This window comes from Scyliorhinus torazame, chromosome 6 (genome assembly GCF_047496885.1).
Source record: "Scyliorhinus torazame isolate Kashiwa2021f chromosome 6, sScyTor2.1, whole genome shotgun sequence".
Classification (NCBI taxonomy): domain Eukaryota; kingdom Metazoa; phylum Chordata; class Chondrichthyes; order Carcharhiniformes; family Scyliorhinidae; genus Scyliorhinus; species Scyliorhinus torazame.
This window is the reverse complement of record NC_092712.1, coordinates 47,401,411-47,413,275: the sequence shown is the minus strand read 5'-3', so window position 1 is coordinate 47,413,275 and position 11,865 is coordinate 47,401,411. Positions and strand designations below refer to the sequence as shown.

Genomic DNA, 11,865 nt, shown 5'->3' with positions numbered 1-11,865 from the left:
AGACCGGTACGAGTTTCTCCCTTTGGAAAAGATTAAGTTTGCCTGAAGGGGATCAGAAGAGGGCTTTGAGGTGCGGTGGAGGCCGTTTATGATGATATTTGAGGGGTTGTTTGTCGTGAGGGGTGGGGGATTAAAAGGAGGAAAATGTACAACCTGTTAACTCTGTTTTGTTGGAATGAGATTTTGTTGTTGTTTACGTTTGGAATAAAATATCCTTTCAAAAACAAAAGGTGGCTCACCATCACCCTCATGAGCAAATTTTTTTTTAGTTCAAAAGATGGTTTATTTACATACACAAGAGTTATCTCAACATGCAAACACAATATCTACTACGAGTTAAACTACACCTATCAGCTACAATAACCTATACTTAACTTCAGGGCAGCCGGCACTGTGCAAATGGATATAGGCCTTTATCTGGATTTCACTTGGCTGGTTCGAAGAAAGTGGCTCTGTCTCTGCTGGGCTCAGCCATCAGGTAGCGATCGTTGGTCTTGAACTTAGCTGGCTGTTCCTGCTGCAATTGGGTGGCACAGGCCGGATCCAAGAGAGCACCTTCAAGAGCAATTAGGGATTGGCAATAAAAATGCTGGCCTAGTTAGCGATGCCCAAATCGCACGAATGAAAGAAATATCTTGCTCCTTCATTATTCAGCACTGCAAAGAAATGGCCTCAAACGGTGCACAATATTAAAGTGGCCATTTCCTCCAAGTAAAAATAAAATGAACAAGTAAACAAACTGGATGGTAGAATCGTGCTACTTGTATTGTTCCAAGGTGGCAGAATGAGAACCAAATATCTTAATCTAGCTTCCCAATTTTTCTGAGAACATGGTTGCCAACACACGCAACTTGTTGCATTACCATAGAACCCTCGTTTTCCGCAAAAACGTGCCGCAATGTTCACTACTGTACAAAAATTTTTTGCCAATATATGCTTACATCTAGTTCTGCTTATGGCTTTTATGTTTGAGGTGTCCAATGGAAATTAAAGTCATATATTTCACTGTCCAGTAGATATATTACTTCTGGAAATGAATGTCGTTTTTTACCCCGTCTACTAAAATAGGGTTAAAAGGCACCATTCACTGGTAATGATTTTAACAGAATGATCATTAAAGCTGTTATGAACTGTTGGACAGTGCTCTTTATTAATAGTTATATAAAGGGCTCAGTCATCAATCTTGGCAGCCTTTGGGTTCCAGTTCATTAACACCTCCTGTGGATCATTTGCTGAAGTTCACTGCTGGTGGAAGACATTCCTCAAGAAATGGGCACAAACAGCAGAAGAGGCGAGCCGCTCAAATTGTACTTCTTTTTCGAGGGGGTGAAAATCAATCACTGAATATTGCAAATGTTTTATATAAAATGAGAACAGAAAGTGAGGGCTACAAGGAAGGAAGCCTAAATTATTCATCATCGGTGCTGTCATGCTTTCCACCCTTAATGTATAGTAGATACCTTGTCAGCAGTCCCGGTGGAACGCGAGACAAAAATGGTCCATCTGTACAGCAAGATAATTCAACGCCGTCAAAAGAACACAGCACATCAGCAAAAGGAAAATGGCATAGAGGGAGAAAGGACAGTAAATCTGCTTGGAATTTTATTCCCTTGACAATCCTGACACTCCGTATTCTGTAACATTATTTTCTGAGACGGTCTCTGGACAGCCTATGGACACTTGCATAGCTGTTGAAGATTAACTGATAGGACCTGCTTAGATGGCAGCAGTGCCTCTGTATTGGAACAGGAACCAATCCATGAATTCTACCTGTTTCATAATGAAACTCAACCATGGTTTTGCTAACTTCAAAAGATTCACACTCCTACGTTTTCACCCATTCCATTTCTTAACTTTCGCAACTCGGTTACATCGCACCAAGGGCTCGCTTCTTCCAGAGCTTTTCAAGGAATTAAGCAAGCATCAAGTGCCACCAGCCGATGACCCAATGCTCAATTCCCTCCTATTCTCATTTCTCTTGTAAGAATGAAAGAAATGACCCACATATCGATCGGGGGGTTGGTCTTCTAAGCTGCATTGGGATTAGTTAGGGCATCACTGTTGCAAAGGAGTTTGCTTACCTCGAAGCCTCTTATTGACCAAAGTATGTTCCAACTTAAAAAACTTCTATAAGCAAGTTAAGGTCAAATACAAGGCATCGACTGCAAATAGTCAAACCAGGAAAATGAGATTGCCAAGAAATCCTGTTTGTATGAGTCCAAATGGCTCCTGTTTGTCCTTGGCAGTGGGACAGCCCTGTCTATTTGCAGGCTGTTGGAAGCCAGGTGAGGCCAGAGAGCACAGCAGAGATAAAAGGAGTGGTGGGGGGAGAAAGAAAGTCAACATGGTGAGTGACTTGGAGGGGGAACTTCCAGGTGATGGTATCCCCATGTCACTGCTGCCGTGTCCTTATAGATGATAGTTTTAGAATGTGCTGCCAAAAAAGCCTTGATGAGGGCAGCATGCTAGCATAGTGGTTAGCACAGTTGCTTCACAGCTCCAGGGTCCCAGGTTCGATTCCTGGCTTGGGTCACTGTCTGCGGAGTCTGCACGTTCCCCCCCGTGTCTGCGTGGGTTTCCTCCGGGTGCTCTGGTTTCCTCCCACAGTCTAAAGATGTGCGGGTTAGCTGGATTGGCCAAGCTAAATTGCCCTTAGTGTCCAAAAAGGTTAAATGGGGGGGGTTACGGGGATAGGGTAGATACGTGAACTTGAGGAGGGTGTTCTTTGTAAAGGCTGGTGCAGACTCGATGGACTGAATGGCCTCCTTCTGCACTGTAAATTCTATGATTCTATGAGTTCCTTCAGTACATCCTGTAGAGGTTACACACTGTTGCCAGTGTGTCTGTGGTGGAGGGAGAGAATGTTTGTGAAAGGGGTGCAAGGACGGCACGGTACCAGTGGTAAGCACTGTTGCTTCACAGCGCCAGGGTCCCAGGTTCGATTCCCGCTTGGGTCACTGTCTGTGTGGAGTCTGCACGTTCTCCCCGTATCTGCGTGGGTTTCCTCCGGGTGCTCTGGTTTCCTCCCACAAATCCCGAATGACGTGCTGTTAGATAATTTGGGCATTCTGAATTCTGAACAGGCGCCGGAATGTGGTGGCTAGGGGCTTTTCACAGTAACTTCATTGCGGTGTTAATGTAAGCCTACTTGTGACAATAAAGCTTATTATATTATAAATCAAGTGGGCTGCTTTGTCCTGGAGCGCCTTGAATGTTGTCAGAGAAGCACTCGTCCAGGCGAATGGAGAGTATTCCACCATGTGCCTGACTTGTGCCTTGTAGGAGGATGGCCAGGCTTTTGGGAGTCAGGAGGGGAGTTACTCGTAGCAAGATTCTGATCCTCTGTCCAGTTCTTGTAATCAATGAAGAGTGCAGGAGGGTATGCCAGACATAATAATAATCTTCATTGTAACATACCTAAAAATGAGGAGAAGCTGCAAAACTTCTTTTGCGTGTCAAACAGCAGAAACAGCAAGAGATGGACAGAATGAGCGATTCCACAACCAATGGATCAGATCTAAACTCTGCAGTCCTGCCACATCCGCCATGAATTGTGGTGGACAATTAACAACTCACGGTATGAGGAGTCTCCACAAATATCCCCATCCTCAATGATGGAGGAGCCCAGCACATCTGTGCAAAAGATAAGGCTAAAGCATTTGCAATGTTCTTCTGTCAGAAATGCCGAGTGGATGATCCATCTCGGCCTCCTCTGGAGCTCCCCAGCATCATCACCGATGTCAATCTTCAGCCAATTCGATTCACTCCACGTGATATCAAGAAACAGCTGAAGGCACTGGATACTGAAAAGGCTATGGGACCTGACAATATTTCGGCAGTAGAACTGAAGACTTGTGGGTGGCGCGGTAGTACAGTGGTTAGCACAGTTACGTCACAGTTCCAGGGTCCCAGGTTCGATTCCCGGCTTGGGTCTCAGTCTGTGCTGAGTCTGCACGTTCTCCCCGTGTGTGCGTGGGTTTCCTCCGGGTGCTCCGGTTTCCAACCCACAGTCCAAATATGTGCAGGTTAGGTGGATTGGCTATGCTAAATTGCCCGTGTCCAAAAAGGTTAGGTGGAGTTACTGGGATAGAGTGCAAGGGCTTAAGTGGGGTGTCCTTTCCGAGGGACGGTGCAGATTTGATGGGCTGACTGGCCGCCTTCAGCACTGTAAATTCTGCGATCCTATGCTCCAGATCTTGCCACATTCCTTGCCAAGCTGTTCCAGTGCAGCTAGAACACTGGCATCTACCCGGCAATGTGGAAAATTGCCCAGGTGTCCTGTGCACAAGAAACAGCATAAATCCAACCCAGCCAATTAACGCCTCATTAGTATACTCTCGATTATCAAAGTGATGGAAGGAGTCATCAACAGTGTTATCAAGTGCCACTTACTCCGCAATAACCTGCTCATGGAGGCTCAGTTTGGTTTCCTCCAGGGTCACTCCGCTCCTGACCTCATTACAGCCTTGGTTCAAACATGGGCAAAAGAGTTGAACGCCAGAGGTGAGGTGAGAGTGACTGCCCTTGACATCAGGCAGCATTTGACCAAGAATGGCATCAAGGAGCCCTAACAAAACTGGAGTCAATGGAAATCAGGGGGAAAACACTCCATTGGTTGGGAGTTATACTTGGCACAAAGGAAGGTGGTTGTGGGGGTTTAAGGTCAATTGAATCAGCTCCAGGACATCATTGCAGGAGTTCCTCAAGGCAATGTCCGAGGCCCAACCATCTTCAGCTGCTTCATCAATGACCTTACTACCATCATAAGGTCGGTAGTGGGGATATTTTCAGATGGCTGCACAAGGTTCAGCACCATTCGCGACTCCTCAGATACTGAACCCTTCTTGAATTCACCCAAGGCCGGAATTGAACCCGGGTTCCTGGTACTGTGAGGCAGCAGTGCTAACCACTGTGCCGCCCTAAAATAAAGGGCGGACGGGAGGTTGACCGTTGCATGCAGCAGAGAACTTTGGCCAATAGGGGGATTGAACCCACAAAGAGAACACGGCCACCTGGAAGCTCCCCTCCATAATAATAATAATGATATTAGAACATAGAACAGCACAGTACAGGCCCTTTGGCCCATGATGCTGTGCCGACCACTTATCCTAATCGTAGATCAACCTAACCTACACCCCTTCAATTTACTGCTGTCCATGTGCCTGTCCAAGAGTCGCTTAAATGTCCCTAATGACTCTGACTCCACCACCTCTGCTGGCAGTGCATTCCACACATCCACCACTCTCTGTGTAAAGAACCGACCTCTGACATCTCCCCTGTACCTTCCTCCAATCACCTTAACATCATGTCCCCTCGTGACAGCCATTTCCACCCTGGGGAAAAGTCTCTGGCTATCCACTCTACCAATGCCTCTAATCACCTTGTATGCCTCTATCAAGTCTCCTCTCTTCCTTCTTCGCTCCAGTGAGAAAAGCCCTAGCTCCCGCAACCTTTCTTCATAAGACATGCCCTCCAGTCCAGGCAGCATCCTGGTAAATCTCCTCTCACCCTCTCCAAAGCATCCACATCCTTCCTATAATGAGGCGACCAGAACTGGACACAATATTCCTAGTGCGATCTAACCAGGGTTTTATAAAGCTGCAGCTAAACCTCGCAGCTCTTCAACTCAATCCCCGTTTTTTTTATTTTTTATAATTTTTATTAAAGGTTTTCATAAAATGTCAATAACAAAATGAGAAAGAAAAAAGAGCCCAACAGGGTTAAGTACAAAACACAATCTAAAAAAGCAACCCCCCAAACCCCTCCCCCCCCCCTGTACATAAATAATAAATTAACATTAACACCCCGACTTAACACAACAGGTGTATACACCCCCTCAGACCCTTCCAGTGTAAATAACAAACAAAAATAAAGTAAACCACCCTCCTCGAGCTGCTGCTGCCATTGACCAATGTCTATCGTTCCGCCAGGAAGTCTAAGAACGGTGCCACCGCCTAAAGAACCCTTGTACCGACCCTCTCAAGGCGAATTTCACCCTCTCCAACTTAATAAACCCTGCCATATCGCTGATCCAGGATTCCACACTTGGGGGCCTCGCATCTTTCCACTGAAGGAGAATCCTTCGCCGGGCTACCAGGGACGCAAAGGCCAGAATTCCGGCCTCTTTTGCCTCCTGCACTCCCGGCTCCTCTGCCACCCCAAATATTGCGAGCCCCCAGCCCGGTTTGACCCTGGATCCAACCACCCTCAACACCGTCCTCGCTACGCCCTTTCAAAATTCTCCAGCGCTGGGCATGCCCAGAACATATGGGTGTGATTTGCTGGGCTCCCTGAGCACCTAACACACCTGTCCTCACCCCCAAAGAACCGGCTCATCCTTGTCCCGGTCATGTGTGCCCTGTGCAGCACCTTAAACTGTATGAGGCTGAGCCTCACGCACGAAGTGGAAGAGTTCACCCTCCCTAGGGCATCTGCGATCTCCTCTCCCAACTCCTCCTCCCACTTACCTTTCAACTCCACCACCGAGGCCTCCTCCTCCTCCTGCATCACCTGGTAAGTTTCCGAGATCTTCCCCACTCCCACCCCCCCCGAGAGCACCCTGTCCTGTACTGTGTGTGGCAGCAGCCGCGGGAATTCCACCGCCTGCCATCTGGCAAACGTCCTTACCTGTAAGTACCTGAAGGTGTTCCCCGGGGGGAGCCCGTACTTCTCCTCCAGCTCACCCAAGCTAGCGAACTTCCCGTCCACAAACAGGTCCCCCAACTTTCGTATCCCTGCCCTGTGCCACCCCGAAAACCCTCCACCTGTTCTTCCTGGGGCGAACCGGTGGTTCCCCCGTAATAAGGTCCACGCCGAGGCCCCAACGTCCCCCCCCTATGCCGCCTCCACTGCCCCAAAATTTTAAGGGCCGCCACCACCACGGGGCTCGTGGTATACCTCCTTGGAGGGAGCGGCAGCGGCGCCGTTGCCAGCGCCCCCAGACCCGTACCCACACAGGATGCCGTCTCCAGCCTCTTCCATGCAGTCCCCTCACCCTCCATCACCCACTTGTGCACCATCATCGCATTGGCGGCCCAGTAGTACCCACAGAGGTTGGGCAGCGCCAGCCCCCCCGATCTCTACTCCGCTCCAGGAACACCCTTCTCACCCTCTGAGTCCCTCGCGCCCACACAAACCCCATTATACTCCTGTTAACCCGCCTGAAAAAAGCATTCGGGATAAACACGGGGAGGCACTGGAACAGGAACAAAAACCTTGGGAGCACCGTCATTTTGATTGACTGCACCCTACCCGCCAAGGACAGTGGCACGCGGTCCACCTCTTGAACTCCTCCTCCATTTTCTCCACCAGCCTTGTAAAGTTAAGCCTATGCAGGGCCCCCCAGCTCCTGGCCACCTGGACACCCAAAGATCTGAAGCTCCTCTCCGCCCTTTTTAGTGGGAGCTCACCAATCCCCCTCTCCTGGTCCCCTAGCTGAACTACGAACAGCTCGCTCTTCCCCATATTGAGCTTGTACCCCGAAAAGTCCCCGAATTCCCCAAGGATCCTCATTACCTCTGGCATTCCTCCCACCGGGTCCGCCACATAAAACGACACCCTATGCTCCTCCCACCCCAACCCCCTCCAGGTCCTCGACTCTCTCAGTGCCATAGCCAGGGGTTCAATCGCCAGTGCGAAGAGCAGGGGGGGGGGGGGGGGGGGGGGGGTGGACAGGGGACACCCCTGTCTCGTCCCTCGGTGCAACCGAAAGTACTCAGACCTCCTCCTATTTGTGGCCACACTCGCCATCGGGACCTTATACAACAGCCTAACCCACCTGACAACCCCCTCCCCAAACCCGAACCTCTTCAGCACCTCCCGCAGGTACCCCCACTCTACTCTATCGAAGGCTTTCTCAGCGTCCATCGCCACCACTATCTCCGCCTCCCCCTCCCTCGCCGGCATCATGATAACGTTCAAAAGCCTCTGCACATTCGCGTTCAACTGTCTCCCCTTCACAAATGCCGTCTGGTCTTCATGGATGATCTGTGGTACACAATCCTCAATCCTCGTGGCTAAGACCTTCGTCAGCACCTTGGCATCTACATTTAGCAAGGAAATCAGTCTGCAAGACCCACATTGCAGGGGATCCTTGTCCTGCTTCAGGATCAAGGAGATCAGTGCCCAGGACATCGTCGGGGGTAAAGCCCCCCCCTCCCTTGCCTCATTAAAGGTCCTAACTAACAGCGGGCCCAACAGGTCCATATATTTTTTATAGAACTCGACCGGGAAACCGTCCGGCCCCGGTGCCTTCCCCGCCTGCATGCTTCCTATCCCTTTGATCAGCTCCTCCAGCCCAATCGGGGCCCCCAGTCCCGCCACCAGTCCCTCTTCCACCTTTGGAAACATCAATTGGTCCAGGAAAAGGCCCATCCCTCCCTCTTCCTGTGGGGGCTCGGATCAGTACAATTCCTCGTAGAAGTCCCTAAAGACCCCATTGATACCAACCCCACTCCGCACCACACTCCCTCCCCTGTCCTTAACTCCCCGATCTCCCTAGCTGCGTCCGGCTTCCGAAGCTGATGCGCCAGCATCCGGCTTGCCTTTTCCCCATACTCGTAGACCGCCCCCTGGGCCTTCCTCCACTGCACCTCCGCCTTCTTGGTGGTCACCAGGTCGAATTCGGCCTGAAGGCGGCGCCTCTTCCTCAACAATCCTTCGTCAGGCTCTTCCACATATGTCCTGTCTACCCTCACCATCTCCCCCACCAGCCTCTACCTCTCCCCCCGCTCCTTGTGGGCCCTAATTGAGATCAGCTCTCTCCTCACCACCGCCTTAGTGCCTCCCATACCATCCCCACTCGGACCTCCCCGTTGTCGTTGGTCTCCAAGTACCTCTCTATAGTTCCTCGGACCCGCTCGCTCACCTCCTCGTCCGCCAACAGCCCCCCCCCCCCATGTGCCACAGCGGGCGCTGGTCCCTCTCCTCCCCCATCTCCAAGTCCACCCAATGCGAGGCGTGGTCCGAAATGGCTATTACCGAATACTCGGTATCCTCTACTCTCGCTATCAGCGCCCTACGCAAGATGAAAAAGTAGATTCGAGAATAAGCCTTATGGACATGCGAGAAGAATGAAAATTCCCTAGCCCCCGGCCTTGCAAATCTCCAAGGGTCCACCCCTCCCACTTTGTCCATAAATCCCCTCAGCACTCTAGCCGCCGCCGGCTTCCTACCCGTCCTAGACCTGGAGCGATCCAGTGCCGGATCCAACACCGTGTTAAAGTCTCCCCCCAGTATCAGGCCCCCCACTTCCAAGTCTGAGATCCGACCCAACATACGCCGCATAAAACCCGCATCGTCCCAGTTCGGAGCATACACATTGACCAGTACCACCCTCTCTCCCTGGCAACTTACCACTTACCATTATGTACCTACCGCCATTATCTGCCACAATGCTCGACGCTTCGAATGACACCTTCTTTCCCACCAAGATCGCCACCCCTCGATTTTTGGCATTTAGCCCCGAGTGAAACACCTGACCTACCCACCCTTTCCTCAGTCTTACCTGGTCTGCCACCTTCAGGTGTGTCTCCTGGAGCATAACCACATCCGCCTTGAGCCCCTGAACCGGCCCATTCAGTCCCCTTATATTCCAGGTTATCAGCCAGATCAGACGGCTACCTGCCCCCCTCCCCCGCCGACTAGCCATGACCCCTCCTCGGCCAGCCACAGATCCGCACGCCACACCCGGCCCGTTCCCCACAGCGGCATACCCCCGTCTCGACCCCCCCCCCACTCGCTCCAGCTCCTCCTTGACCTTAGCAGCAGCAACTCTATTCCCCCCCACCCCCCGGCTAGGGCCCATCCGAGCTGGTTTACTCCCCCCATTGCACTTCCGCAAGTCAGCTGACTCCTGCTGACCCCGGCCACTACCGCCTCCCCTTCGACTCCTCCCATTTGTGCGGCACACCCTCCTCTCCCGCTCCCCATCCACAGGCTCTCCCCCTCCCCCCTCCGTTCTAAGCGCGGGAAACAAGCCTCGCTCCCCCCCCCTCGGCGCGGGAAAAAAGCCTGCGATCTTCACCTACCAGGCTCCACCACCAACCAAAACAGTACCCAACCCGCCCCATCCACCCTCCCCAACCCGAAAGAGAAAAACATAGAAAAAGAAACCCAAAACAATGCAAAGGCCCCCCCGAACAAAAAATAGGCATAACATGTCCACCGCAGTCCCCAATCGCCCATCCCGACCCACAGTCTGTGTCCAACTTCTCGGCCTGAACAAAGGCCCACGCCTCCTCCGGAGACTCAAAATAATGGTGCCAGTCCTTGTAGGTAGCCCACAGTCGCGCCGGCTGCAACATGCTAAACTTCACCCCCTTCCTATGCAGCACCGCCTTCGCTCGATTGTACCCGGCCCTCCTCTTCGCCACCTCCGCACTCCAGTCCTGGTATATTCAAACCTCTGCGTTCTCCCACCTGCTGCTCCTCTCCTCCTTGGCCCACCTGAACACACACTCCCGATCGACGAACCGATGGAACCGCACCAGCACCGCCCGCGGAGGCTAGTTAGCCTTGGGCCTCCTCGCCAACATTCTATGGGCCCCTTCCAGCTCCAGGGGCCCCTGGAAGGACCCCGCTCCCATCAGGGAGTTCAACATGGTGACCACATAGGCCCCCACGTCTGGCCCCTCCAGCCCCGCCGGGAGGCCCAGAATCCGCAGATTCTTCTGCCACAACCGATTCTCCATCTCCTCGAACCGCTCCTGCCATTCCTTGTGGAGCGCCTCGTGCGCCTCCACCTTTACCGCCAGACCTAAGATCTCGTCCTCATTGTCAGAGATCTTTTGTCGAGCCTCTCGGATCGCCACCCCCTGGGCCGTCTGTGTCTCCAGCAGCTTATCAATAGAAGTCTTCATCAGCTCTAGCAGGTCCGTTTTAATCTCTCTGAGGCAGCGCTGGATACCCTCCTGTTGCTCCTCTGCCCACTGCCTCCACGCTGCCTGGTCTCCGCCCGCTGCCATTTTGTCCTTCTTCCCTCCCTTCTTCGGGTCCACCACCACCTTTTTTGTCGCCCCGCTCCTAGTTAAAGCCATATACTAACGGGGAGCTGTTAGTAACTCCTTCCCACACCAGGAAACGTCGAAAAAGTGCCGTTGGGGGCCCTGAAAAGAGCCTAAAAGTCCGTTTTTGCGGGAGCCGCCGAATGTGTGACTTAACTCCGCATAGCCGCAACCGGAAGTCTCGAGACGGAATCCTTTTGGTAGTGTTCGCTTCACCAATCTGCCCCAAAAAGTCTGTGGAAACGCGTGAAAAAGGTCTGAGAGTCCGTTCCAGACGGGAGCTGCTGAATGCACGACCTACTCCTCCATGGCCGCCACCGGAAGCATCGTCCCCACTTCGTCAATGGCCTTGGTGAGATCTTTTCACAGTTGTTCCCTCTGCTGCTAGAATTCACCTTTAATAAAGACCCTCAAGTCAGCTTGAAGCCTTTAAGCTTGCCCTTCCCCTGCCTGCATGCTGGAAAAGGCTTTTGTCTCAGCCAAATCTTTTACTGTTTCTGCCGGGTCTGGTAACCAAGAGACATACCATTCCTGGGGGACACTGTCGGGGGAATGTTGCAGTCTTCTTCCCACACCGGGAAATGTAAAAGAAATTCCGTTGGGGGCCCTGTAAAGAGCCCAAAAGTCCGTTCCAAGCGGGAGCTGCCGAACATGCGACTTAGTTCTGCATAGCCGCACCCGGAAGTCTCTCAATCCCCCTGTTAATGAAAGCCAACACACCATACAGCTTCTTAACAACCCTATCAACCTGGGTGGCAACTTTGAGGGACCTAGGAACATGGACTCCAAGATCCACGTTTCTCCACACATCCAAGAATCCTGCCTTTTACCCTGTATTCAGCATTCAAATTAGACCTTCCAA

General features: G+C 51.9%; 1 protein-coding gene across 1 annotated transcript in view; it reads right to left on the bottom strand.

The window, feature by feature from the left end:
• Positions 1–258: 258 nt before the first annotated feature.
• actr3b (actin related protein 3B) overlaps positions 259–11,865 on the bottom strand; it is a 151,502-nt gene continuing 139,895 nt past the window's right edge. Inside the window, exon 11 of the mRNA XM_072508188.1 lies at positions 259–555. Within this exon, the coding sequence (XP_072364289.1) occupies positions 475–555 (81 nt within the window). The 3' untranslated portion in view covers positions 259–474. The remainder of the gene's footprint in view (positions 556–11,865) is intronic.